General features: G+C 43.3%; 1 protein-coding gene across 1 annotated transcript in view; it reads right to left on the reverse strand.

Moving 5' to 3' along the window:
- Window positions 1–3739: 3739 nt before the first annotated feature.
- Window positions 3740–25989, reverse strand: part of Sae1 (SUMO1 activating enzyme subunit 1) — a 62375-nt gene continuing 40125 nt past the window's right edge. Inside the window, exons 7-9 of the mRNA XM_076837826.1 lie at window positions 15657–15801; window positions 9867–9936; window positions 3740–4920 (exon numbers count right to left, since the gene is read on the reverse strand). Of these exons, the coding sequence (XP_076693941.1) occupies window positions 4828–4920; window positions 9867–9936; window positions 15657–15801 (308 nt within the window). The 3' untranslated portion in view covers window positions 3740–4827. The remainder of the gene's footprint in view (window positions 4921–9866; window positions 9937–15656; window positions 15802–25989) is intronic.

Genomic DNA, 25989 nt, shown 5'->3' on the forward strand with positions numbered 1-25989 from the left:
CTATGTCTTCTCCTTTGGAACCAGGATGAGGCTCAAGGATCTCAGCCAAGCCACCACTACATGCGAACTCAACCTCTGGCAAGCTAATACCAAATTTGTTCTGCCTCCAAATGCTCCCATCCTGCCGTGGTTGCTTCTGGAAAAGGAAGACTTTCTCTTTACCCTTTATGTACTTTTCCTTCCTTAAAAAATATGACTTTTGGGGCTGGGGTTGTAGCTCAACGGCAGAGCGCTCGACTAGCACATGTGAGGCCCTAGGTTTGATCCTCAGCACCACATAAAAATAAGTAAATGTACTGTGTCCACCTACAACTGAAAGAACCCCAGGGCCTTGCTCATGTGTATGAATTTGTATGCTGTTTTTTGACTGTTTTTTCAGGACTGGGATTGAACCCAGGGCCTCACTCATGTTACCCAAGTGCTCTACCACTGGGCTGTTCCCAGCCCCGTTTTTCTTTTGAGACAGGGTATTGCTAAATTGCTGAGGTTGATCTAGAACTTGGCATCATCTTTCCTCAGCCTCTCATCACTGAGAGTGCCAGTGTACATGGCTACATTGAGCAATTTCTTTTTCTTTTTAGCATTTTTACTTAAAGAATTAACTCAATTCCTACATATCTGAAGAATACATGATGTGTTTTCCTCTGGTGCTGGTGATTGGATCCAGGGCCTGGAGAAAGCTTAGCATGCACTCTACCACTGAGCTACACCCCAGACCCAGAATATTATACTGACTTCACAGTGGGAGAAATTGAGGCACCAAAAAACACTTACCCAAGGTCACCCCGATCAGATAGGTGGTAACTCCAGGATTGAACCTGGCCATCTGGAAGCATTCCTGCTCTACAGTTATCAGAGTGACCTTCTTGGGAGATGTGAAAGTGGATAAAGCTAACTTCAGAAAGCATCTCTTGATTTTCTCCAAAATCCCGAGTTTAGTTGTAAGGTCAGCTGCTCCCGTTATGTGGCCGATATTGCGCTAACAGGCTGAATAATACAGTGGAGAGAAACCTCACTTCCTGGGTTTGTATATTGCTTAATGTTTTATAAGCTTAAGAACAAAACCCACCTGACCTTCTGGACCTGGCTGAAGGCTTCCCACAGCACTTGGGACGAAGTGATGTTTGGCAGGGACGTCTAGATCTCGGGATCTTGTAAAGGTGACACCCTAGTCTGCCATTCTCATTGAGCTAACATGACTGCTGGGACACTGAGGACTTCCTCGTGCATCCTACATAAAAGGCTTCCCACTCTGCCCTTCTCCCATCCCTTATTTGTGAGATGAGGTGTGGTTTTCTTCTTTGCTATTTGAGTATGATAACAGCTGTGGAAGTTTATTATTTTTTTGTACCAGGGATTGAACCCTGTGGGAGTGGGGGTTAACCATCCAGCCACATCCCCAGCCCCCCCCCCACTTTAAAAATTTTTAGTTGTTGATAAACCTTTATTTTTTATTAATATATGGTGCTGAGAATTGAACCCAGTGCCTCACACATGCCAGGCAAGCACTCTACTACTGAGGCACAACACCAGCCCCCCAGCCCTTTTTAAATATTTTGTTAGAGACAGGTTCTTGCTGAATTGCTTAGGGCCTCATTAAAATGCTGAGGCTGGATTTGAACTCGTGATCCTGCCTCAGCTTCAGGAGCTGCTGGGATTACAGGCATGTACCACCGTGCCAGGCTACAGTGCAAGTATTTTAAGATAGCAGGCAGGTAAGCATGGAATTAAATAAAGAACACCTGGACTCACAAACACCCCCCACTACCACCACCAAAATGTAGGACGGGACTGAAGGGACTGAGAACTTGGGGACTGAACCTAGGAGCACTCTACTACTTACTGAACTACATCCCCAAACAGCTGGGAATACAGGCTGGTGCCATCATACAGGGCCCAAGACTAAGAAATCTTTATCATGTTTTAGTTTTGTACATTTGCAGGCAGTTTCCTCCCTGACCTTAACAGTTTGAACCCAAGGACACTATCACCAAGCATCATCCCCAGTCTTTTTTCTTTTAGTACCAGGATTGAACCACAGGGGCACTAGGCCACTGAGCCACATCCCCAAGCCCTATTTTGTATTTTCTCTAGAGAAAGGGTCTGAGTTGCTTATGGCCTCGATAAATTGCTGAGGCTGGCTTTGAACTCAGGATCCTCCTGCCTCAGTCTCCCAAGCTGCTGGGATTACAGATGTGTGCCACCACACCCCAATCCGGCCCTTTTTATTGCCCCAACCTCCCAGGTAGCTGGGATTAACTTGTACCACCCCTCCCAGCTGCCCATGGTTTTTGGGTAGCAACTGTCCCCTAACACACTTTGAGGCTTTAATAGCCTTAACACTTTGAGCACTTGAGAGCTGGCTGCTATACACACCAGAAACATCAGTGTGGTGTAAGTAGGAACCTGGCAGCCCCAAAGACAGCTCATTTTTTCTTTCATTTGGATTCTAGCACCTCTGCAGATCAGACCCTCCTTCCCAAGTTGGCGATATACCTTCTGGAGGTACTAGAAACCACAGGTTGTGCTCAGTGTTCTGGAAAGATAGTGAATGTATTTTTATGATATTTCCATTTTAAGAAAGCAGAATATTTCTTGCCCAGGGCTGGCAACTTCAAGCACTGCCCCTCCTGCGCCCCAATTCCCAATTCTCTCTGGGTGACTCAATCTCTGCCATTAAGAGGTACAGGGAAGAAAAGTTTGAAAAGCCTCAAAGATTGCAGTTTTGTTTTTAATCTGCTCAGGCCCACCTCCGCCCCCTTGTGACCAAGGCCATGCATTGCAAAGCCTTAACACTTTAAGGGTATAATTAGCTAAATACGTGAAAGATCCTGGGAGATTGCCGCAGCAGTGAAATTGCTGACCCAGCCCCATGAATAGTGTTAATGGTGCCCAGAACAGAAGCCCGCCCGAAGTGTGGCCTCTGCTTCACCCAGCACAGGAGCAGGGTACAGAGGGCTGGGGAATCTAGTTCCTCTTCCCAGTGGAGACCAGATCTCTCTCCCACTGACCCAGCAAGACAATAACAGAACTGACTTGTTCAATTTGCAGACTATTTTACCTCGAGGAGGCAGGCAGGAGCTGGATCAAGATCAAATGGAACACTGGGGTAGACGGGCAGCTGGTGTTCAAGGCGCTGCTGCCCCTTCCCACCTATGGTGTTTGCAGTGCAGTACCTAGGGGCTCTTTTTGGCCCTACAGAGGATGGACATGCCTGCTAGGCAAGTCCTCTACCAGAAAGCTACACCCTAGAGTTCCTTGATTTTGAGACAGAGTTTCACTAAGTTGGCCAAGGCTGGCCTTGAACTTTTCATCCTTCTCCACTTCTGCCTTCTGCGTCACTGGGGTTACAGTTGAACCAGGCTGCTGCTTACCTTTCAACTGGAGGTCACCCATTCTTGCTCAGCACAAAGTTGCACAGAGAATTCAACAGAAGCATTGGCATCATCTGTTTGACTTCATTTTCATTATCATTACTAATCTTTGCCACTAAATACAGCCACTATTTAGCTGAATTATTCAACAGAAATCTGGGATCAGAAGCATGTACACGTTCTAGAATTCGAGCAAGTCAACTCTTGTTCCATTAACCAGGATAAGTGGGTACGAACAGTGACAGAGGGAGGAATCTGAGACACTGAAAGTGCATTAAGTGCTATTTCTTAAAACAGGCAATTGGCACAATCAGCCTGTCAGAAGTTTCTGAAGTGAAAGAAAACCACACGAATCCTAAGGCAAATAACTTTATTATCTTTCCTTATTAAAGAACCAAGGAACATGTAAAAAATATGTAAAACAGCAATAGATACAATTCCAGGGGTAAATGAAGGACTGATACAGCCCTTAAATACAAGGGTCTGTGCACACCAGTGATGGGGTCTGCCAATGGCAGAATCCTCCTCCCCAGACTAGGAGTTCTGCCGGGACCCAGGTAGGTATCTGCCTTTTTATTTTTTAATTTTTGATTTTTTAAAAAACAGTACTGGGTACTAAACCCAGGGACACTCTACCACAGAATTATAACTGGAACCCTTTTTATTTATTTTTTACTTTAACATGGGGCCTTGTGAAATTGCTGAGGCTAACCTTGAACTTAGATTCTCCTGCCTCAGCCTCCTGAGCTGCTGGGATTACAGGCCTGTGCCATCATGCCCAGCTTAAATCTACCTTTTTAAAACAAGCTCTCCCACTAATATTTAACTTAAAAAGAGAACTTGGCAATATTTCTTCCCTTCCACAATCCAGGCTGGAACTTGACTAATCCCAAACTAAAACTAAAGAACTGCACACCAGACGCCACCTGTTGTTTTCATGATCTCAAACTCTGGAGGAAGTACATTCCGCCTGTCGTGTTTTTTCTAAGGGCACCTGTCTGAATTTGGTACTGTGGTTCCACTTGAGTGTCATCACTGGGCCTGGGCCTCATTCCCCACCTGAAGGGGTGTGCCTCTCATATGACACCAGGTGGGGAACAAGCCTAAGAAGGAGGCAGGAGGCTCTAGAGGATGGGCTGCGCTTTAACAGGATGAGTATACAGATGTTAGAGGGGTGGTTTGAGGTGATCGCCCTGTGGGCAGCGAGCAGGCCTGTGGTGGCCAAAGGTTCTAAATAGTACTGAATGAACATGCCCAGTCCCTGTGCCCCTGCCTAGCAACTGCTGGCAATGGAAGCAGCATATCTGCACACCTCCCTGCCTGCAGGAGATGCTCTATAGGAGTCCATGACTCCACTCTTCCCTGCTCTGGAGATGCCTTTGTGGAGGGAGGGGGAGGGAAATACATGTGAGCATGCTTCGGTCAATGTCTCTGGGGCTGCCAAGTCTTGGACTCACTTGGGACCCAGACACTCCACAATCCCATTTCCCTTCATGCCATCAAAAAAGAAGAAGTTGTTGTGAGGAGGGTCCCTCTGAGACAGAGCCTGGGGAGAAAAACAAAGAAGGTTCAGCTCAAGTGTTTTACCTACCTGCTACACATGCAGCACTGGGGACTGTACTTGAGGACTTTTTTTTTTTTTTTTTTTTAGTTATAGGTGGACACAGTGCCTTTATTTTATATTTATGTGGTGTTGAGGATCGAACCCAGTGCCTCACACATGCTAGGCGAGCACTCTACCTCTGAGACACAATCCCAGACCCTCGAGGACTTTAAAAGTGATAAATGGACGGGAAAAAAAATACTTCTAAAAAATGAAATAAATGCAGTGTAGGGTAATTGTTCTCAATCTGGATTGACTGTACTCCTCAGGGGGTATTCTGGCAATGTCAGGAGACAATTTTGATTGTCATTTCTCTTTGCTTTGTCTCTAGCCAGCTGTGTCCTTGGGTGGATCATTTAACCTCTGAACCTTACTTTCTTCATATATAATAACAAGTTTATTAAGCTGGAGATCAAAACAGATGATGTACCTCAAATACTTAGAATGATGCCTGGCTCAGAGTAATGCCACGAGGCATGACAGAAATAATTATGACCATTCAACTAAGAAAGGCAGCACTGCATTCCAACTTTCCTTGGGCTACAGGCTTTACAACTTGAAGGGACACATTTAACTGAAGGACACAAAGATGCAGAAGGAGGCTCCTTCATGAGGACACAATGTAGCTGCTCTCCCATAGGCCAGGCCAGGGCTGGAATCCAGAAGGCCCAGGTGATGTCAGCCAGCCACAGAGACCATCATCTTGTGGGTGAGACAATGCACATTTTTAAAATGGGGTCACTCCTTGAAGTCATATGCGGAGTCACACATGTACATACATTTTTCTAAGAAAAGGGTTCATAGGTGATAGCAAAGCTTTACAGAGGTGACCTCCTTGAGGAAGTTAGAACATCCTGAAAGGCTCTCCCTTCTTTACCAGGGATTGAACCCAGGGGCACTTAACCACTGAGCCACATCACTAGCCTTTCCTAATTTTCTTTTTTGAGACAGGGTCTCAATAAGCTCCTCAGGGCCTTGCTAAATTGTTGAGGCTGGCTTTGAACTTGAGATCCTCCTGCCTCAGCCTCCAGAGCTGCTGGAATTATAGGCCTGTGCCATGGTGGCTGGCTCGAATGGCTCTTCTTTGAACTATGCTCTACCCTGCACTGAGAACCATTCCCATTCTGTTTCTTCAAACTATATAAAATGGGGGCAAGCAGATATTTGATTATTCAGCCAAGCAAAATTTCCAGGTACTGCCCTAGACAGACATTACAGACACTGAGAAGGTGTCTGTTGGCACCTGAGAAGGTGTCTGTTGGTATATCACCACTGAGCTTTGATCAAGAAGAGGTCTGCTTCTCTAGGTATGCACATAAATGAGCAGATAGACAGCATCTGCCTGCTAGTTTCTGGTAAGGATGAAATGTAACCAGGCTTGTAGCATGCCTGGCAACTAGGAAATTCTCAACTGTGAGCTGTTCTTACTAAGGGGGCCGGGGGTCCTCTGTCAATGCGTATGTGGCAGGTGGAAAGGCCAAACACACCACACTTGGAATTCCTAGACCCCTGAACGAATTTATAGGTTATCAATGCTGGCCTTGAACTCCAGAGCTCAAGCAATCCTCCTGCTCTAGCCTCCTGAGCAGCTGGGACTACAGGCATGTGCCACCACGTCCAGCTTAATTGACTTTTTTATGTGTGTGTGTGTGTGTGTGTGTGTGTGTGGTACTGGGATTGAACTCTGAGCCTGTGTATTCTATTAAGTGGTCTACCACTGAGCTCCATCCCGAGACCTTTTTAATATTTTGAGACAGGGTCTTATTAAGTTGCCAAGGATCGGGACTGGGGTTGTGGCTCAGCAGTAGAGTGCTCGCCTAACACATGTGAGGTGTCCCTGGGATCAATTCTGAGCACCACATAAAAATAAATAAAGGTATTGTGTATAACTACAAATAAAAAATATTTAAAAAAAAAAGTTGCCCAAGATGGTCTCAAATTTGTAATATTCCTCCAATGAGCTTCTGTAGTAGCTGGGATAGCAGGAGAGTGACACTGTGCCTCGCCTGATCCATTTTAACATGGAGCCTGGGATAGTGGCTAGGCTTTCACTACCACCTCTACCATTGTGGGGATGGAGACCTGCTATGGGGACAAAGGAAAAGCAAAAATAATTAAAAAAAATTTTTTGTAGGTGCTGCAGTCAAACCCAGGGCCTCAAGCATGCTAAGCAAGCACTTTGCCATTGAGCTACTTCTCCAACGCTCCAAGAATGATTTGGAAGCATGACATGACACCTGTATCTGGAAGCATATGACAAAGGAAGAAGTGAAAGACAAACCCAAGGGGATTGACATCTACCTTTGCCCTCCCATTCCTAATGCTTACTCATCAGGTGCTGAGATGATGGCCTCAAGTTGCAGGACCCTCTCCAGATGGCTGAGGGCAGGAAGGATGGTAAGTGAAAGGGAGCAGTGGGGACAAGAGACTGGGGGGCCTGGGATGAACCCAGGGCAAAAGGTAAAGTGCTTCCCAGCAGGACAGGGTAGGAGGAGATTCCAAACACACCCAGCAACCAAGAATGCAGAGTACTCTGGCTATCTGGGATAAACAGAAACAAGATGCTGGGCAACAGCTGTCCCCAGCAGGCAGGAAGGAGGGGGCAGCATTAGGACTAAGATGCACAGAAGTCACTGCAAACAATGAGGTCAAAGCCACCTGCCCTCACATCCATTCTCCACCCCACAGGAAAAAAATCAGAGAGCAGCTTCCCAACAGACTGGACAGAAGCAAGGCTGAGGACCAGGGCAGGGCTCGGGTGGGGTGCCGTGGAGGGCAACACCTGAAGCCTGACTTGAGTGCTCAGAAGCAATCACAGAAGCCAGATTGCCTGGCTCCACCACTTCTATTTTCTTTCTTTTTTTTTTTTTGTTTTTTTAGTTGTAGATAAATAAAATGAAAGTAGATAGAAATGTAGATAGATAAAATGAAAGAGATGTGTGTCTGTCTATTTTTCTGTGGTGCTGAGGATTAAACCCTGTGCCTCACACGTGCAAGGAAAGCACTCTACCACTGAGCCAAAACCCTAGCCCGTCCTCCACCTCTTACCTTGGGCAAGAACCCCACCTGTTGTACCTCAGTTCTTCCTTTACGAATCATGGATCAGTAAGGCATAATTGTTTTTGTTTTTTTGTTTGTTTTTAAAGAGAAAGAATTTCAATATCCACCCTTTAGTTTAGCGGACCCAATATCTTTGTCTGTATGTGGTGCTGAGGATCAAACCCAGGCATGCGCATGCATGCCAGGCGAGCGCGCTACTGCTTGAGCCACATCCCCAGCCCAGTAAGGCATAATTGTAATCCTGACTTCTCAGAAGGTTGAGGCACGAGGATTCAAGTTTGAGGCCAGTTTGGGCAACACAGTGAGATCTTGACTCAAAATAAAAAGTGAAAAGGGCTATGGGTGTAGCTCAGTGGTAGAGAACCCTGGGTCTAATCATCAATATCACCTCTCCTAAGTAAATAAACAAATGCAGTACTACAACTGGCTCCTGCCTTGTAGTACTTTGCAAGTGGGGAAGTGGGTGTGGCCATAGCACACTTCTCTTTTCCCCCCTTCGAATCTTCTCAGCCCAGGACATAGAATTCGATTGGATTTGGGCAAAAGATGAATCTAGTCCAAAGAGAACAGGAAAGACAGGGGGGAAAAAAGAAAAACACCATAGGAAGATATGTGAGATTGTCCAACTGAAGCCAATGTCTGCAGAGCAAATTTACAGACTCCAAGACACAGTGGTGAGAGCTGGGTCTCCAACTGTCCTTCTAAGCTCAAATCTGACATATATATGAACGGGGGGGGGGGGGGGGATCATTTAGCCAGGTGTAACTTTGCCCCATAAAAGAAAAGGACAAGTCGAGTGTGGTGACACACACCTATAATCCCAGGCACTCAGGTGGCTAAGGCAGGAAAACCACAAGTTCAAGGCCAGCCCAGGGTGAAACCCTGTTAAATAAAGAGGAGTTGGGTGAGCTCAGAGGTAGGGCACTTGCCTAGCATGTGTTCAATCACTTGTATGAGGAGAGGGGAGGAAAGGGATGATATGGAAAAATCATTATTGCAAGTCCACTAACACAGGCAAGAAGCTGTGGGAGGCAAAAGAAAGAAGAAAATAGTAGTGATGCGGATCAAACCCAGGGACTTTTGCACATTAAGTATGCATTTTGCTATTGAGCTATATACGCCAAGCCCCACAAAAGGCAAATTTAACATTGCCAAATAGCAAGACCCCAATGGAAATGAAATATATTCTGAAAAATGCTATGGTTTTGGCAATTCAAATATTCCAGAAGAGCTAAAAAGGCTGTACTAGTTATTGGCTATGTGACCCCTCAGGAGACATACCCTTATGGTGTGTGTAGGTTAAAAAGGAGGAGTGGGTTTGGAATGGTGGTGTGGCTCAGTGGTAGAGCCCGTGCCTTGCATGTGAATGCCTGGGCTCCTTCTCCAGAATCACAAACTCGAGAAAAAAAGAGGCGGGGGGCTTCGATTCATGGTGATGTATGGAGCTTAGAGTGAAAGTTTTGGAGTCCCTTTTTCTGAGCTTCAGTGTCCACCTCTTAAATAAGGACCACAATGATACACATTGCACACAGCTGTGAGAAGAACTGGCAACTACACTAAGCAGAAGATACCAGCAGACAGCTCCTTGGTTCTCTCTGAGGTCACATATACAAAGTCATCATGCCCCTTCTTCTGCTCCATTGTGACTTTTTTTTGGTACTAGAGATTAACTCCAAGGGCACTTAACCACTGAGCCAATACATCCCCAGCCCTATGTGGAGACAAGGTCTCGCTAATCTTCCAATTTGCAATCTTCCTGCCTCAGCCTCCCAAGTCACTGTGATTATAGGCATGTGCCACCCATGCCTGGCTCTATTGTGGCTTTTTACCTTCACAATTTCCTGTGCCAAGATCCCTCCAACCACTGCACACACTGGGGCCATCTCGGAGAAGCAGTACCTAAAAAGAGAGGACAAGTGAAACGCAGCACTGGGGAACAGAAGTGCTGATGTGACATCTGGAAGAATTCAGAAGTGGGTCCACTGGAACAAACACATCCCACCAGGAAGAACCCATTCAGACAGTGGTTATCAATGCTGGCATCTAGGCGTGGAAGTTAAATCTGGCCCAGGGGTTGTAAATGGCTGGGAAAGACCTCCGTACTTTGGGAGGCAGGAATTCTTTCATACACAATTTTTTTTTAAGTTAAAGGAAAGACTATATCTGTGCTTCCTAAAAATAAGGTCTTACAAATATGTTTCAGTACCCTGGTCACATTCTCACAATTCTCCTCTGACTATAATGGGCAGTGGGTTCTATATGCTATTCCCAAACAAATGCCAGGGAGGAGGCCTGTGTTAACATGTAGGAAGCATGGGAAATTTGGGGCCTGAAATTAAAGCACATGGTAAAATAACATTTTACAACCCACGCAGAAATCACCACTTCTGGAACAGGATGGGGCATCCACAGGACAATTTTTTGCTATTACTGTCACCTGGTACTTCAAATCACTCATCCTGGAAATTAGAACGTACTCACCACCTCTACCTCCCCAAAGGGAGCATGATTTGCCAGCTCCACCCCTCAACACAAAGGTATTTATTAACTCAGAAAACTGGGACACGACAAGTTACAGGAATCAGCCTACCACCAAGGAGACCTTTGCCCTTTCTACTTAGTTGCATAATTCTTCAAGACATTTAAATAATTACACATGTCCAAACATATAATTTTAAACCCAAATATCAACATTTGTTCTGCAACGTATTAATATATATTTAAACTGTTCAACACTACAATCATGCATTTTGACAAGGCTATACAAATAACTCCTAAAAAGGCAAAGATTGGCGTAATCTCAGCAACTTGGGAAGGCTGAGGCAGGAAGATCATAAATTGGAGGCCAACCTCAGCAATACAGTGAGATCCTGTCTCAACTTTTTTTTTTTTTTGGTTACAGGTGGATACAATGTCTTTATTTTATATTAATGTGGTGCTGTGGATCAACCTAGTGCCTCACACATGCTATGGGAGCGTACCTCTATGCCACAATCCCAGCTCTCAACATAAAATTTTAAAAAGGCTAGGGGTGTGGATAGTGGTAGAGCTGCTTACCTACCACAGGCAAGGACCTGGGTTCAATCCACACTTAAAAACAAAAATCTCTCAATGAGACAAAACAAACATTGCTACAAGAAAAGAGAAATCTAAAATGTGGAATAAGGCAACCAGCCTCAATACCTTAAAAAAAAGAAAAAGTACCAGATAATAAATATTTTTGGGCTTACAGACATATAGTCTCTTTTATATAACTTTTTTCAAGTCCACTAACAGTATCACAACTACTATATAGATGATATGCAAATAAGTGTGTTAATAAAACTTTATTTATAAAAACAGGTGGCTACCCAGTTTTTAATCTGTATTCTGGATTAACAGTAAAAGAAGCAAATGCAACAGATGAACTTTTATGAGATTTTTTTTTTTGGTACTGTGGATTGAACCCAGGAGTAATTAACCACTGAACCACATCCCTGGTCCTTTTTGAGACAGAGTCAGCTGCTAAGTTGCTTGGGGCCTTGCTAAATTACTGATGCTAGCTTTGAAATTGTGATCCTCCTGCCTCAACCTCATGAGGCTGGGATTGTATGCATGAGCTACCATGCCCAGTCCAAGGAAACATTTTAAAGACCCTTATATTTATTTTTTTGGTTGTTTTGTTTTGGGTATGGGTGTTGAACACAGGAGAGCTCCACCACTGCGCTATATTCCTAGCCCTTTTTAATGTTTTATTTTCAGATGGGGTCTCTAAATTATTAATGATGGCTTTGAATTTGTAATCCTCCAGCCTCCAAAATTGTTGAGATTATAGGCATGTGCCACCATGCCCAGCTCCTTCATACATATTTTTTAAAGTGTTTCCTGAGTAGCTCATACTTTTTTCAATTCTTCTTGCCAAAAATGAATATTACAAGTAATTTTTTTTTCAATCCACAAAGGATTTTGTTCATCTGACACATGATACGATATAATGGCATCAAATGGTCAATGCTTTTCTTTAGGTAATGGAATTATGAGTGACTTCAATTTTCATCTTTATGAATATGCTATAAAATCTGATTTTCCTATAATGAACTGGCAAGTTATTTATGTAATTTTGGGGAGGGGGAGGTTTGGCTTATTGTTTATGGTGTCAGGGACTGAACCTGGGGTTTTTTGCATGCTAGGAAAGCATCTACCACTGATCTATAGTCCCAGGTCTACTAACATAATTAAAAAAAATAAAATAAAAATTTTTAAGTTATCAATGGACCTTAATTTTATTTATTCACACGCAGTGCTGAGAATTGAACCCAGTGCCTCACATATGCCAGGTAAGTGCTCTACAATTGAGCTACAACCCCAGCCCAATAATCTTAAAACCAGTAAGTCGGGGTGGGAGTATAGCTCAGTTGTAGAGTATATGCTTAGCATGTGTGGGGCCTTAGATTCCATCCTTAGCACCAAAACACCCCAAAACCAACCAAATAAAATACTAAACAAATCATTAAATTCACAAATATTTTGTGATTTCACTTATATGAAATATTTAGAATAGTAAAAATAATGGTGGGGAGGAGGGAAGAATCCTCAGCACCACATACAAACAAAGATATTGTGTCCACCAAAAAGTAAAAATAAATAAATAAATAAATATTTTAAAATAAATAAATAAATAAGTAACTACCAATAAAATATTGATTAAGTTAATGATCATATATCTAGAACACTGAAACTTTATGAAATACAAGTGTCAGGCTTCTGTGTTTGTTAACATAAACAGCTCTGTGATATGCTGGGAAAGGCTATCAAGGAGCACAGATAGTAATGATCCATATTGATATTAAAAAAGAGAAAATATAGCCAGGCATGGTGGTACACACCTGTAATCCCAGCAGCTCAGGAGGCTAAGACAGGAGGATTGCAAGTTCAAAGCCAGCCTCAGCAATGGCGAGGCACTAAGCAATTCAGTGAGACCTTTTCTCTAAATAAAATACAAGATAGGGCTGGAGATGTGGCTCAGTGGTTGAGCGCCCCTGATTTCAATCCCCAGTATGAAAAAAAAAAGGAGAGAGAGAATATATATGAATAAACAAAGAAAATCTGTGAGCGTAGACCCTGAAATCTTAACGGTGGCTAGATTTATAAATGGTCCTTATCTTCCATGTTATACTTTCTAGAAACGGGCATCTGTTACTTTCATAATCAGAAAAGCAATAAAGCTCTCTGAAAAGAGAATAAATAACGTAACATGAAGGAGACTGCCAGCAACTCACAGATGAAGGAAACAGAGACTTGTGCACAGTCCTCCCTGCACGGAAGCAGCGCTGGGCAATTTGTAAGGGTGGCTCAGCTGTGAAGCAGCAGCTCATTTCCTTGCCAGAACCCCCATCACATCTCAGGTCATTTCACCTCGTGCCCAGAGACAGGCTTCAAAGGCCACCAAAAACCTCTTACTTAGAAAGCAATAGAGTGGGAGCTCTCAACATGTGACACCTAGATATAGCTTTTTTTTTTGGTAGCATGGATTGAACCCCGGGGCTTTACCTCTGAGCTATATCCACAATACTTTCAAGACAGGGACTTATCTTGATAAGTTGCCAAGACTGGCCTTGAATTTGTGATCCTTCTGCCTCAGCCTCTGGGACTACAAGTGTGTACCACCATTCTCATAGAAACCTAGACGGGGGGAAGCAACTTCCACGAAGAAGATAGGCAAGGAAAGACAACACTGGGGCAGAAATTCCCAGCCAGCAGCTCCCTAGGCTGTGTCTAGTCTTTTCTAGAAAGCAGGGCCTTTGAAGAACTATGCTGGCTGGCACCACAGAGTCAGACAGCTCACCACTCTAGACACCCAAAGTAGTCCCTCAGCTGTGTACACCTCACAGCCCAGCACGAGACACCAGGTGTGCTGGGCTGGCTTTAGCCTGCCTGCCACTGACTTCCTGGGTGCATCTGTTTGAAGTGAAGCCTGTCTGACTCAGTTCCCTCCTTCTGTGAAGAACAGAGTAAGCTTCTCTCTGTGCTTTTTTTTTTCCTTCCTCTTTTTAAAAAATATTTTGTTTTTAGTTGTAGATGGACACAATACTTTTATTTTACTTATTTATTTTTATGTAGTGTTGAGGATTGAACCCAGGGCCCTTGCATGTGTACTGCTGAGCCCCAGCCCCTCTCTGTGCTTCTTATACAGCATTTTTTCCTCCACTAAGAAATGAGTGCCTGGCTGAGTTGGTGAGAGACAGAGACCCCATCCAAGTCTGCAGTGCCATCAGCCCTGACTCCATGGTGCCAACACTGCAGAAGCACCTTATGTAGACTGCTGTCCAGTTTTATACAATGGCCTTTTTTTTTTTCAGAACTCTATAGGTAGTTTAGAAAGGAGGACACACTAACTGACTTTACTGTTAACCTTGTGAAAAGACTATCTTTTCCAGATGATTTCATCATTTAAATAAAGAGGAAATAATAACATACAATTTTAAGAGACTGATGAGATAATTCAATGCAGTAACACAATAGGTAAAGCATTTAGTCTTCAATATCAGATGCTACTGGTAATAGGTACAGAAATTTGGACTAGTCACTTAACAGAGTTCTCTTGAGGTTGATTTCCATACCTACAGAACGCATTGTTGAGAAGACTGAGAGACAGTGTATAAAAGCAACTACTAATGCCTGGAGTGTGGCAGCTGCTAGATAAATTGTAATGGACGACAGCTACCATTACCAGTGCTACAATCCAGGGGCGCAGCAAAGCTGCTGAAGCTCCTAGAGACAAAGAAAGGGAACTAGAATGGGATGATCCCAGAATTGCTTTTAAGGAGTTCATAATTTAGCCACCACGTGACCTTCTCTAACCAAATCCCAAGCCTGACTGTATGTGAGCAAAAGACTGGGGGACCTAAGGTGAAAACGCCTCAGTGCCAAAGATTAGGGTGCTGAGAACATGGACATCTTGGGTGGTGGATACACAAATTGACAGGCTAGAATGGAGGTCAAAGTGGCAATGTCTACCAAACAATGAACTGCAACTTTGGACCCATAAGTTCCCCTTCCACTCACTCATCCTGCAGCTGTACAAGGTCCCACACTGAAGCATCATGTGAGAACAAAACCCTGAACAAAATTCCATCAAGGAAGTGATTGGTTCACTAACACTATATTGGAAAAAAAGGAGTAAATTATGCACTGATATGAAAATGTCTCCCAAGAGATAAATGTATAGTGAAAATCAAGAGATATAATACTGTTACTAAAGCTGCCTTGAATTTCAAATCATATAAATAGATCTTTACATACTGTCAAAAACAGAACCCGCAGGGCCAGGAATGCGGTGCAGTAGGAGAGCATTTGCCTAGCATGCATAAAAACGGAGTTCAACCCCCAAGAGCATTAAAAAAAAAAAAAAAGAAAAGAAAAAAGAAAAAAAAAGATAAAAACAGAACATGTGCCTCTTACTTTTTATCTACTATTACACCAGTGGAAAGGCAGAGGCTTATAGGAGTTAGCAGAATGTGGCATAGGGAGTTTTCTTCAGGGCTTTGGAGGTCTCTATAAAGAATCTCCCCAAACTAAGGTAAACACGGAAACCAGGTATTTCTCCATCTGAGCCAAACTTGACAAACACTGAGACAAACCTGACAAAGTCGTCGGGAAGCAAATCAGGACTAACACCCAATGAGTCAAGCACATCGCTTCGTATCTGGAGCAGCAACTCAGAATCTTCCCCGTAGGTGTCAGAACTAGGATCTCTTCCTTTATCCGTGCGGAATTTCAGAAGCACTGACAAAGGGGAAAACAAGAGTTTATACACACAGTCTTCTCATAAGGAACATTCACGGATCTCAACTATCAAAACAAGTATTTTTTTCTATAGGAAGCAGTGTGTTAATTAAAATGTGGACCACGTGAGCTGATGGGAAGGGGCTGAGCATTCTCTTCTTGGCAGCCCCCAGTCTGCCCCTCCCCATCCCAGCTCCACCATCACCCCCAACACATTAAAAAAATACCCATAGCTCCACCTCAGCAGATGGCTGCAGAGATGGACAACAGGGAGGTATTTTGAGACACCTGGAAGAGGGGCACCCAGAAAAACAACAGAGGAAGTAGAAATTAGTTGGTCTTATTGCTCATTATGTATTCAAAGCCCAAGCAATCCTCATTGGTCTCTTGTACCTGCTTTATGATACACTGTAGTGACTAGTAACTGCACTTTTGGTGTGTTTTGGGGGAGGATGCTGGGGATTAAATCCAGGGGTGCTTCACCTCTGACCACATCCCCAGCCCCTTGCTTTTTATTTTGAGACAGGATATTGATAGGTTGCTTAAGGCATCATTAAATTACTGAGGCTGACCTTGAACTTGTGATCCTCCTGTCTCAGCTTCCCATGTCACTGGGATTACAGGTGTGTGCCACTATGCCCAGGTCCCTTTTTTTAATGAAGTGTGCTGGATGTCTCTACAATTTTGTTCAGATGATTAAAGAACTTGGAAAAGTTGTTACTGCTATTGATGCATAACATACTGCTGTTATTGGTCTTTTACATTAACATATTACAAATATATCCACATACGGAATATAAAATATTAATAAAAACATATTTATGTGTAATTATACTATATTTGAATATATTATAATTATATATAATTTGAATTTTTGAAAACTTCAGCTGTGCTGTCAACTTTGGAGAAAGTATCCTGGTTAACAGACATACTGGTCTACAAATGTTACATTTAGTATTTTTTTTTTTCACTTACACAATAGAACAATACGGTGCAAAAAAATAAGGGGGTCTGACACCATCTGTAGGGCGGTGTCAAGTTGAGGCTTCCCTGAGGATGCAACAAGTGAGCTCCATGTGTGCAGAGGTCAAAGGTCCTATTATGACCAGAGGAGGATCAGGAGGGAGGCACGCATTCTAGGCATTAGTTCAAACTGCTGCCTTCAGCCAGAAAGGCCAAATACTCAGACTGACTCATCGGACAGACAAGTCTCTACAAACAGAACCTCCCTTAATACAAAAACTATGTCAACCTCTAGAAATGGATGTTTAAAGGTTGTGAATAAGATGAAAGTTTCCAATGATGGTGTTGAATAAGAGCTACTGTGTGTGGAGACACCAACAAGGCAAGAACTTTCAGTCTAAGCAAAAAGACAGAGACAGGAGCAGGATACTGATGATCTCAATGCAGGCATCTGCTACCACTGCACCGTGTCCTGTGTCCCCTGCATGCCAAATGCAGAGACATTCTTGCTTTCTGTGTACTCCCAAGGCAGAAGGTCAGCTGGCTGTGAACCTTATCCCCAAGTAACACTTTCTCCTATAATCATGAGGTTATTTCAGACGGGATGTGTAAGCATGGGAGCGAGTTTCTTTTTTCTTTTTTTGGCACTGGGGATTGAACTCAGGGGCACTTGACCACTGAGTCACATTCCCAGCCCGATTTTGTGTTTTATTTATGGACAGGGTGTCACTGAGTTGCTGAGTGCCTTGATTTTGCTGAGGCTGCCTTTGAATTTGGGATCCTCCTGTCTCAGCCTCCTGACCCGCTGGGATTATAGGAGTGCACCTCCATGCCCAGCTTGGGGGTGAGTTTCTAGGTGCAAGACCTGGGCGTACTTCATACTTCTTGTTCTCTTCTACAAGGATACAACTTCCAGAACCCTTACTACTTCCTGAATATACTTGGCAGTCAACTCAAATCCAATATGGATCCTGGCCAATACTGTTCCACCATTATCTAAGTCTACCTTCTGACTCTGCAGATGAGTTGGTTATATCCCAATCTGCAGTATACAAATACATGGAAATAAGCATTTGGGGTCTGGGTAGAGAAAAGACTGCAGTGGTGTCAGTTACTCAATTTGCAGCAAGACTTTTCTAGCATTGTCCCATTATACAAAGACCTCCGGAAATCTGCTAGTTCAGCCAAACCAGAATACTCCAGTTGAGTATGAGAATGCCAGCTACTATTTCTGTCAATGACTCCTAAGACAGGGCAACAAGATACAGCATTGTTATTAGTGCTGCCCCAACAGATGATAGAGGCAAAGACCATCCCAGTCTGATTGTACCACACAATCCTAGGCAAAGTGTCTTAGTGGAAACCAAGTGAGGATGCTTGCTTTCAAGTGTCTGGAATTATAGCAATAGGAGCCCCAGGCTGGTGGCCTCCCATACAAATTCTCTCATTTCTGGGTCACTGGGACAGAAGCACTGTCATAAGGGACCAGGAAATGTAATTTTTTTCAGCCTTCACCACAAGACTTTTTAGTTAGAAAGTATAGCTCCAGGAACCAGGTATGGTAGTGCACGCCTGTAATTCCAGGAATCTAGGAGGCTGAGGCAAGAGGACTACAAGCTTGAGGCCAGCCGTAGCAACTTAACAAGGGCTTAAGCAACTTAGAAAGATATTCTCAAAATACAATAAAAGCCCAGACTGTTACAATACTTGTTTTGTACCATACGTTACGTTGAACACATTTCAAATATGAACACTCAGTCATAATCCATGAGATCAGTAAGTATCATCACCAACCTTATAAATAAGGAAATTCAAGTTCAGAGACATCAAGAGACTGCTTACTATAATTACTAAGTAGTAGTAAAGCAGAAATGTAAATGTGGACCTGCCTTCTTCCATTAGGGAACATAGCACCAAGGGTTTCAGTGGTCTAGCTCTTTGTCCTCCACTTCAGAAGAACCCTCATTTGAGCACATTTTCGTGAGATCCATTTTCCAGATTGACCTGAACTCTCACAAATGGGTGCATTCATTGAGACTATTAGTTCAGTGGGTATACAGTGGAGGTGACAGTGACATAAAATCTTGCCCGTCAATCTTCAGAGAATAAAACCAGCTTCATCTCAAAGATGGCACTAAGAGAAAGGGTGAAGGGAGCCAGCAGCTGGCCATGCTGGTTCTCTAGGCCCCTGGCCTGTTCCTGATGCAGTTTGTCTGGATGAGGGCCAGCAGGCTGGTACCAACCACATACCTCACTAACCACATCTGAAGTGCTCTCAAGGGCCACTGGGAAGGGGTCCAGTCGGTCAGGTCACTTACTTGCAGTAAAGCAAACAGAAGCCGTCTTTTTCACTCTTTTTCTAATGCCGGCCCTCCCGTTAACAGGGGTGGAGGGGGCAGGAAGAAACCCATGTTTTAGAAGTGTCGCAGTCCCAGGACTGACCCTAGCCCCTGGTAAGATCTTGCTTATTAAATTCTCCTTCGTTTGCTTTCTGCAGCTCCCTGACAGACAGACACATACACATCACTGTTGACTCTGTATTTCTGAAAGCACTTCCCCACTAGTTTACACATTATAAACCCATTCTGTTAAGATCAAACACTGTCAGGGATGGAAAGCGGCTCTGCCAAAAGATGACTCATCAAATCGTATCCAAACACCACACAGAATTAGAGTTCCAAACTTGATTAACTTCATCTGAACCTTTTAATTAACTCAGGGTTGGAAGTGCGGGGGGGGGGGGGGGTAACATCATTGCTGGAGATCATGGGTATGTCTCTGCTTAAGTTCAGGACTTGCCCATGTAGTGGAGAAGACAAAATGTTGAAAATGAGAAAACAAGTACCTTTTCACGTATGGTTGTGTACATGAATATATTGCCACCTTTGCAAAACTGAACACTCGCATTGATATCTGATCCAAATGCAGAACACCAAATTAGTGCTATTTTGGATGGCAATATTAATAATAACTATTTCTTTCTAAAAAATTCAAATATGTGATTATAGGGACTGGGGCTGCAGCTCAAGTGGTAAAACTCGTGTGTAGCATGCATCAACCCCTAGGTGCCACAAAGCACCACAAAAAACAATTATATTATATTCAATGTAATAAAAAACTAAGTGCAAAATAACTAAACTTTTTAACAGGGGGAAAAAAAAGGGAAAATGAAGTAACAGTGTCATGAAGTAGCCCCAAATACAACTGCTGCCCTTCAAAATGGCTCAGTTTAGGTGGGGACAAGGCGGAACCTCCACTACAACCTCATTTACCTGACAGATGCCTAGTGCTTTTCTGGTTACAAAAAACCCTTGCTTGGATCTTTCCCTCTGCCCAATTAGTTCAATTCATCGGGACTCATTATTTTTAGAACCAATCTGGAAATGTGTTCCACTCTAACTCAGGCTCAGTGGAGCACACCTGTAATCCAAATAATGCGAGAGGGTGACCCAGGAGGTTCATAAAGTTTGAGGTCAGTCAAGCACCACCTGAAGAAATCACTCATCTGACTGTGTTACCAACGATTCAGCTGTGAGCTCTGGACAGGACACTCAACTCTCGCTGCCCCATGCACCTGAGGGTGAGGCACCATAGGTCCAGATGGCTGGCTGTCACGTACCCCTACTATAGGCCTTCCTTGGAGGAGGCTCTTAAAAAGTATCTGCTGTACAAGAAGCCTCAATATTTGGTGATGAAGGAAAAGCAGGAAAGAGGGTGCATAGTAAAGTGACACAAGAAGATCTTCACAAATCAACACCAGGCTGCTCCTTTACTAATTTGACTGCTTAAGATATCAGAATGGTTCTGTTTCTTATCAAGTATTAATGTGTTAGTCATGGAAAACAGCAAGAAGAAAAAGACATACATATCTACCCACAAGAGGAAAACAAGAAAGAAATTCAACCCAGAAACGTTAAAGTACATGTGCACATCACAGCACAAACACATCCTGAGCACCAGGGCCACTCAGTACCTTGATCTCTTTTCCCAGGAAATTTTACCTCCCTGGCCTCCCCCAAGACTTACTGTATAATGCCCCCTTTTAAGCAGTAAGCCCTCCCCACCTGCTATAGTTTTAGGTAAGTGTCCCTACAGGGCTCATGTAATAAAGGGTTGGTCCACAGGTTGGCACTACTGAGAGGTCAACAAGTCACTGAGGGCATACCCTTGAAGGGGATGACATAACCCCAATTCCTCCCATTCGATCTCTTTTGGTTCCTGGCCATGAGGTGGGAAGTGGTTCTGCTGCATCATGTACTCCCCCCATTATGTGTGGCCTTATAACAGGCCCAGAAACACTGAGGTCAACCTATCATGGATTGGAATATCCAAAACTGTGAATCAAACTAAGCCTTTTCTAGTTATAAGCTGACTATCTTAGGCATTTGTATCAGTTACAGAAAGCTAACATCCTACCCTTTTACCTGCACAGTGAACTTAGTTGATGACATCATCACTTACCAGAGGAAGACAGGGAAATACACTGATTCTCTTAGTTCCATCTCATTCTCAAATTTCTGAAAAAATGTTGAGGTACCCAGATGAAAGTTGTTTATGTGGAAAAAGGGGAGTATTAATTCTCAGAAATGACATCAAAACAAGATGCCATTTTCTGTCGAACATAATTAAAGACCAAGATCACTCAGGCAGAGGTAACTGCACCATCACACAGAGTTGAGGGGAATAAGAATGAACCATGTGGAAACACAGTATTAAGGATTTTTGCAAAAGGTCATGGAACTTGACAAGTGATTGAATTATACACAAATGTTCACAGCCATGCTATTTATCACAGAAAATATAGAAATAATCTCATGTTCAATAGTAGGATAATAATATAGACTATCCTGACAGAATATATTATTATTCAGCTACTAAAATTATGGTTAATAAATTTTAGTCACCTTTTCCCCCAACACTTAGGTTAGATTACATCACACACACGCCCTATATTCAGAATAAGCTCTACTATGTAAAATATGAAAGAACGAAGTAGGTACACTATTACCTCATTTTGAAGACGTGAAAATGAAGTGTAGGAGAGGTTCATGGCACAATGAACTCTCAACTTACTACACAGCCAAGAATACTGGCACATGCCTGAATCCCAGAGACTCAGTAGGCTGAGACAGGAGGATCACAAGTTCAAGGCCAGCCTCAGAAACTTAGGGAGACTGTGTCTCAAAGTGGGAGAGGAGCTGGAGATGTAGCTCAGTGTTAAGACTGGCCCTGCACTGGGCACAGTGGTGCATGCCTGTAATCCCAGCAGCTAAGGAGGCTAAGACAGGAGGATCATAAGCTCAAAACCAGCTTCAGCAACAGCAAGGCGCTAAGCAACTCAGTGAGACATTGTCTTTAAATAAAATACAAAATAGGGCTGGGGATGTAGCTCAGTGGTTGAGTGGCCCTGAGTTCAATCCTCAGTCCCCCCTCAATCCCCACCAAAAAGACTGGCCCTAGATTCAATTCACAGCACCCACACACACATAAAGGAAAACAAAAGGAAAAAAAAAATGAGTTGGCTTTCTCACCTCCGAGTACACCAATTTAAAAAATAACAAACCCCAAATTCAGGCTCTAGTATAGCCAAGTATTTTATTCTTCCCCTTAAAAATATCAAAGGATTCCTGAGTTTCACTTTTTAGACAGGGTCTCATCAAGCTGCTGAGGCTGACTTGCTATACTCTTGCCTCAGCCTCCTAAGCAACTGGGATTACAGATGTGCACCACACTACACTGCTTGACTCTCACCTTTAATGCATACACTAGAAGCAATTAAAAAAGATCACAATTTAGAAGACCTCAAAAATATAGAAGCAAGTATAAAATACCATGGACCCCCCTTTTGCATGGCCTTTATCTAAGCTTTTCTAACCGCACCCTCTAGTCACAGAGCTGTTCTGACAGAGCCCTCTACATTCAGACCCACCCTGCCTGGTCACAAGCATCAGGGAAAGAGGGTCTTTTCTCCAGTCCAGCACTTGAGTGGCACATGACCTTGACTCTGGGCATCTGCTGCTCTCTGCCAACTGCTCTTGTGGAGGGAAGATGGCACAGGACATCCCCGTGACTGTTGTCTGACAGTCACAGAAAAGATGTGAGGCTTTCAACAAGACTTGCAGCTGGGCCCTAGGGCCTATGAGCAGCTCAAACATAAGCAGATGCTGGGGGTCGGGGCCTGCAAAGAAGGCAATAACAAAACAAGGCAGGTTGCTGACAATGTGCCCTATTATTTTACTCTGATCTCCATGGGTCTCAGTTTCCCTTTTGCACAAGTAGAATAAGAAAATGTCCCAGGGTCCTTGTGAAGTTCAGATGAAATAATGGTCATAACGTAGTATTAGTAACACTTATAATTAAAGTCACACTGAGCACTTTGTTGGGTCATGTTTATAAACATAAGCTCTGGGGATGATCACTTTGGCTCAGGTTTTGATTCTAATGCTTCCTGGGCAATGTGACCCTGGACAAATGACTTAGCTTCTTCAAGTCTCAATTTCTTCACTTGAATATAGGACACAATCTGTTTCTTAAAAAAAAAAAAAAAAAAAAAAAAAATATATATATATATATATATATATATATATATTTTAGTTATAGTTGGACACAATACCTTTATTTCACTTATTTATTTTTATGAGGTGCTGAGGATTGAACTCAGGCCTTCGCATGTGCAAGGCAAGCACTCTACCGCTGAGCCACAACCCCAGCCCACAACCTGATCTTATGTAGATGTACTTAAAGCTGTACTTAAATTACATAACCAGTAATTAACACACTGTATATATCCCTGGCTGCCATCAATTCTTAGAATACTGCCTAGTCCGTCCTCTTACCATGTTGCACTTGCTGACATCTGTAAAATATCAAAGTGTGTTTATGGCTCACCTCTGCCCTTACCCTCACCTCTCTTCTCTGTTCATAGCAGTGCCTTCTTCCTTTCTGAATGACTGTGGTCTCTGCACTGTCTACCACTGATAACGCAGTGGTGTGTGTACACACACACACACACACACACACACACAGCACACACACTGCTTTCTTTTGTTGTTCTCCCTACAAATTATTTTTCAATATTGTGGTCATGACAACAGCAAAGCAGCAAGCAATAAGCCTCTGTTCTAGCACTGGAAACTATTTCCCTGTGGCTGTCTTGTCCTCAGCAGTTCTTTCATTGGTTGACACCAAAACCCCACGAGGGAACATTACGCGCAAAAAGCAATGGCTGTCTATTGCCTGGCTGGTGAAGTTTACAAGTTTATTTATTTTGCAGTGCTGGGGATAAACCCAGGACTTCACACATGCTAGGCAAGCACCTCTACTACTGAACTACAACCCAAGCCCTTACAATTCTTTTCTCCCTCCTTCAATTTTTTTTTTAGTTGTTACAAAGGCACTGAGCCCTCACAAGTTCTAAAATAAGAAATTTCTTGTGCAGAGGACTGATTCTCAAATCAAGCTGGCAGAATCAAGAGACAAAGTTATTTAAAAATCAGAGAGCAGCCAGGCAGGATGGCACACACCTATAATCTCAGCTACTCAGGAGGCTAGAGCAGGAGGATTGCAAGTTCAAGGCCAGCCTGAGAAACTTAATAAGATGGCTCTCAAAATAGGAAGCGCTGGAGACGCACCTCATTGGTAGCGGGTCCTTGTGCTTAATCCCTAGAACTACAAAAATAAAGAAATAAAAACCAGAGCCGTTGATGGTATAATTGAGAGGGAACTGAGAAATGAAGAATAACAGAAACAAAATTCTCTATTTCTAAAACGTTGTAAGTTAAAAAGGAAGAGAAAATAAATCCTATAAGTGCCCATTAATAATGAATGATGTAAAAGAACTCATGCAATAATGAGGTGTAAAAACCAGGAAGCTGAAGAAGCATACACAAGAAATGGTAGTTTCCCCTGAGGTATCCAAATATTTTGCCAGGCGCAGTAGAGCATGCCAGTAATCCCAGCTAATCAGGAGGCTGAGGTAGGAGGATCCCAAGATCAAGGCTAGCCTCAGCAACTTAGCATGACCCTGTCTCAAAAAATAAAAGGGATGAAGATGTGGGTCAGTGGAAAAAGGTCCCTGGGTTCAACTCCCCAGTTAAAACACACACACACACACACACACACACACACACACACACACACACTTATTTTACTAAGGAGATGCCTTATTTTTACAAGTCAAGAAAAGGAGAAAATAAAACTATTGCTAAGTCTGTCATATATGTGATTAATGGGAGTGAGAGAACCGGAAGTCAGTCAGCTAGGATCTGAATTTCTTCTTTCCAAATACGGAGAACCATGATTTTGAGCTGAGGTAACCGAGAGGTTTCTGACATTATAAGAAAGCAGTTATGGCTGGGGATATAGCTCAGTTGATAAAGTGCTTGCCTCACATGCACTAGGCCCTGGGTTCAATTCCCAGCACCTAAAAAAAAAAAGTTCAAGGAGTTATGAATGCCACTGTCTAGCTAGAAGATACACTAATTCCCCCATGGAGGGTCTTAGGTCTGACCGTCCTATCAAGAGAGAGAAGTTTCTTGTTATTCGTGAGTCCCCGGGTATGGACAGCTAGGACAGTGGTAATGTTTCCCAATCTCTTCGATGGGTAAAGCATGTCCTGCAGCCATGTCTCAGGTTTAGAGCCTTTTCTCTCTTATGGCACAGTAGGAATAAGGACAAGGTTTATTTATTCAAATTATACCATTTAGATGATTCACACATCCTTAAAATAAATAAATGAAGTCACAGGTTAAAAAACCAGCCAGATACCCCTTACTTGAGACAGGTGGCCAGAGCCATCAATCAACCCATTTGCCAAACTCCTGCTCTGAATCAGGTCTGTGCAGGACAGACAAGAGGTTAAGGAACCATGGCCAGGTCTGTGGTGCAGAGGGTAGTATAGGATTATAGAGGAAGGAAACCTAATGTAGACATGAGGAGTTCCATTCGTGAAAGCAGCACTGGACCTGAGCAGTGAGGACAAGTGAGAAGAGCTACAGATACAAGCAGAATAGAAATGTATTTAGAAACATAGGGGCCCAGAGCATAGGGTTATGCGGGACAGGAAACCAGTTCAGTTATGACACAAGTGTAGGAAATGTGGAGAGCATAAGGAAGTACAAAGGAGAAAAGGAGGTCAGTGTGCTGTAGTTCCGGGACACCAGTCCAGGAAGCCTGAACTGTACCCTGAAGGCAAAAAGAAATTATGGAAGAGTTTTGTTTTTTTTA

This window comes from Callospermophilus lateralis, chromosome 18 (assembly GCF_048772815.1).
Source record: "Callospermophilus lateralis isolate mCalLat2 chromosome 18, mCalLat2.hap1, whole genome shotgun sequence".
In the NCBI taxonomy this organism is placed as follows: Eukaryota; Metazoa; Chordata; class Mammalia; order Rodentia; family Sciuridae; genus Callospermophilus; species Callospermophilus lateralis.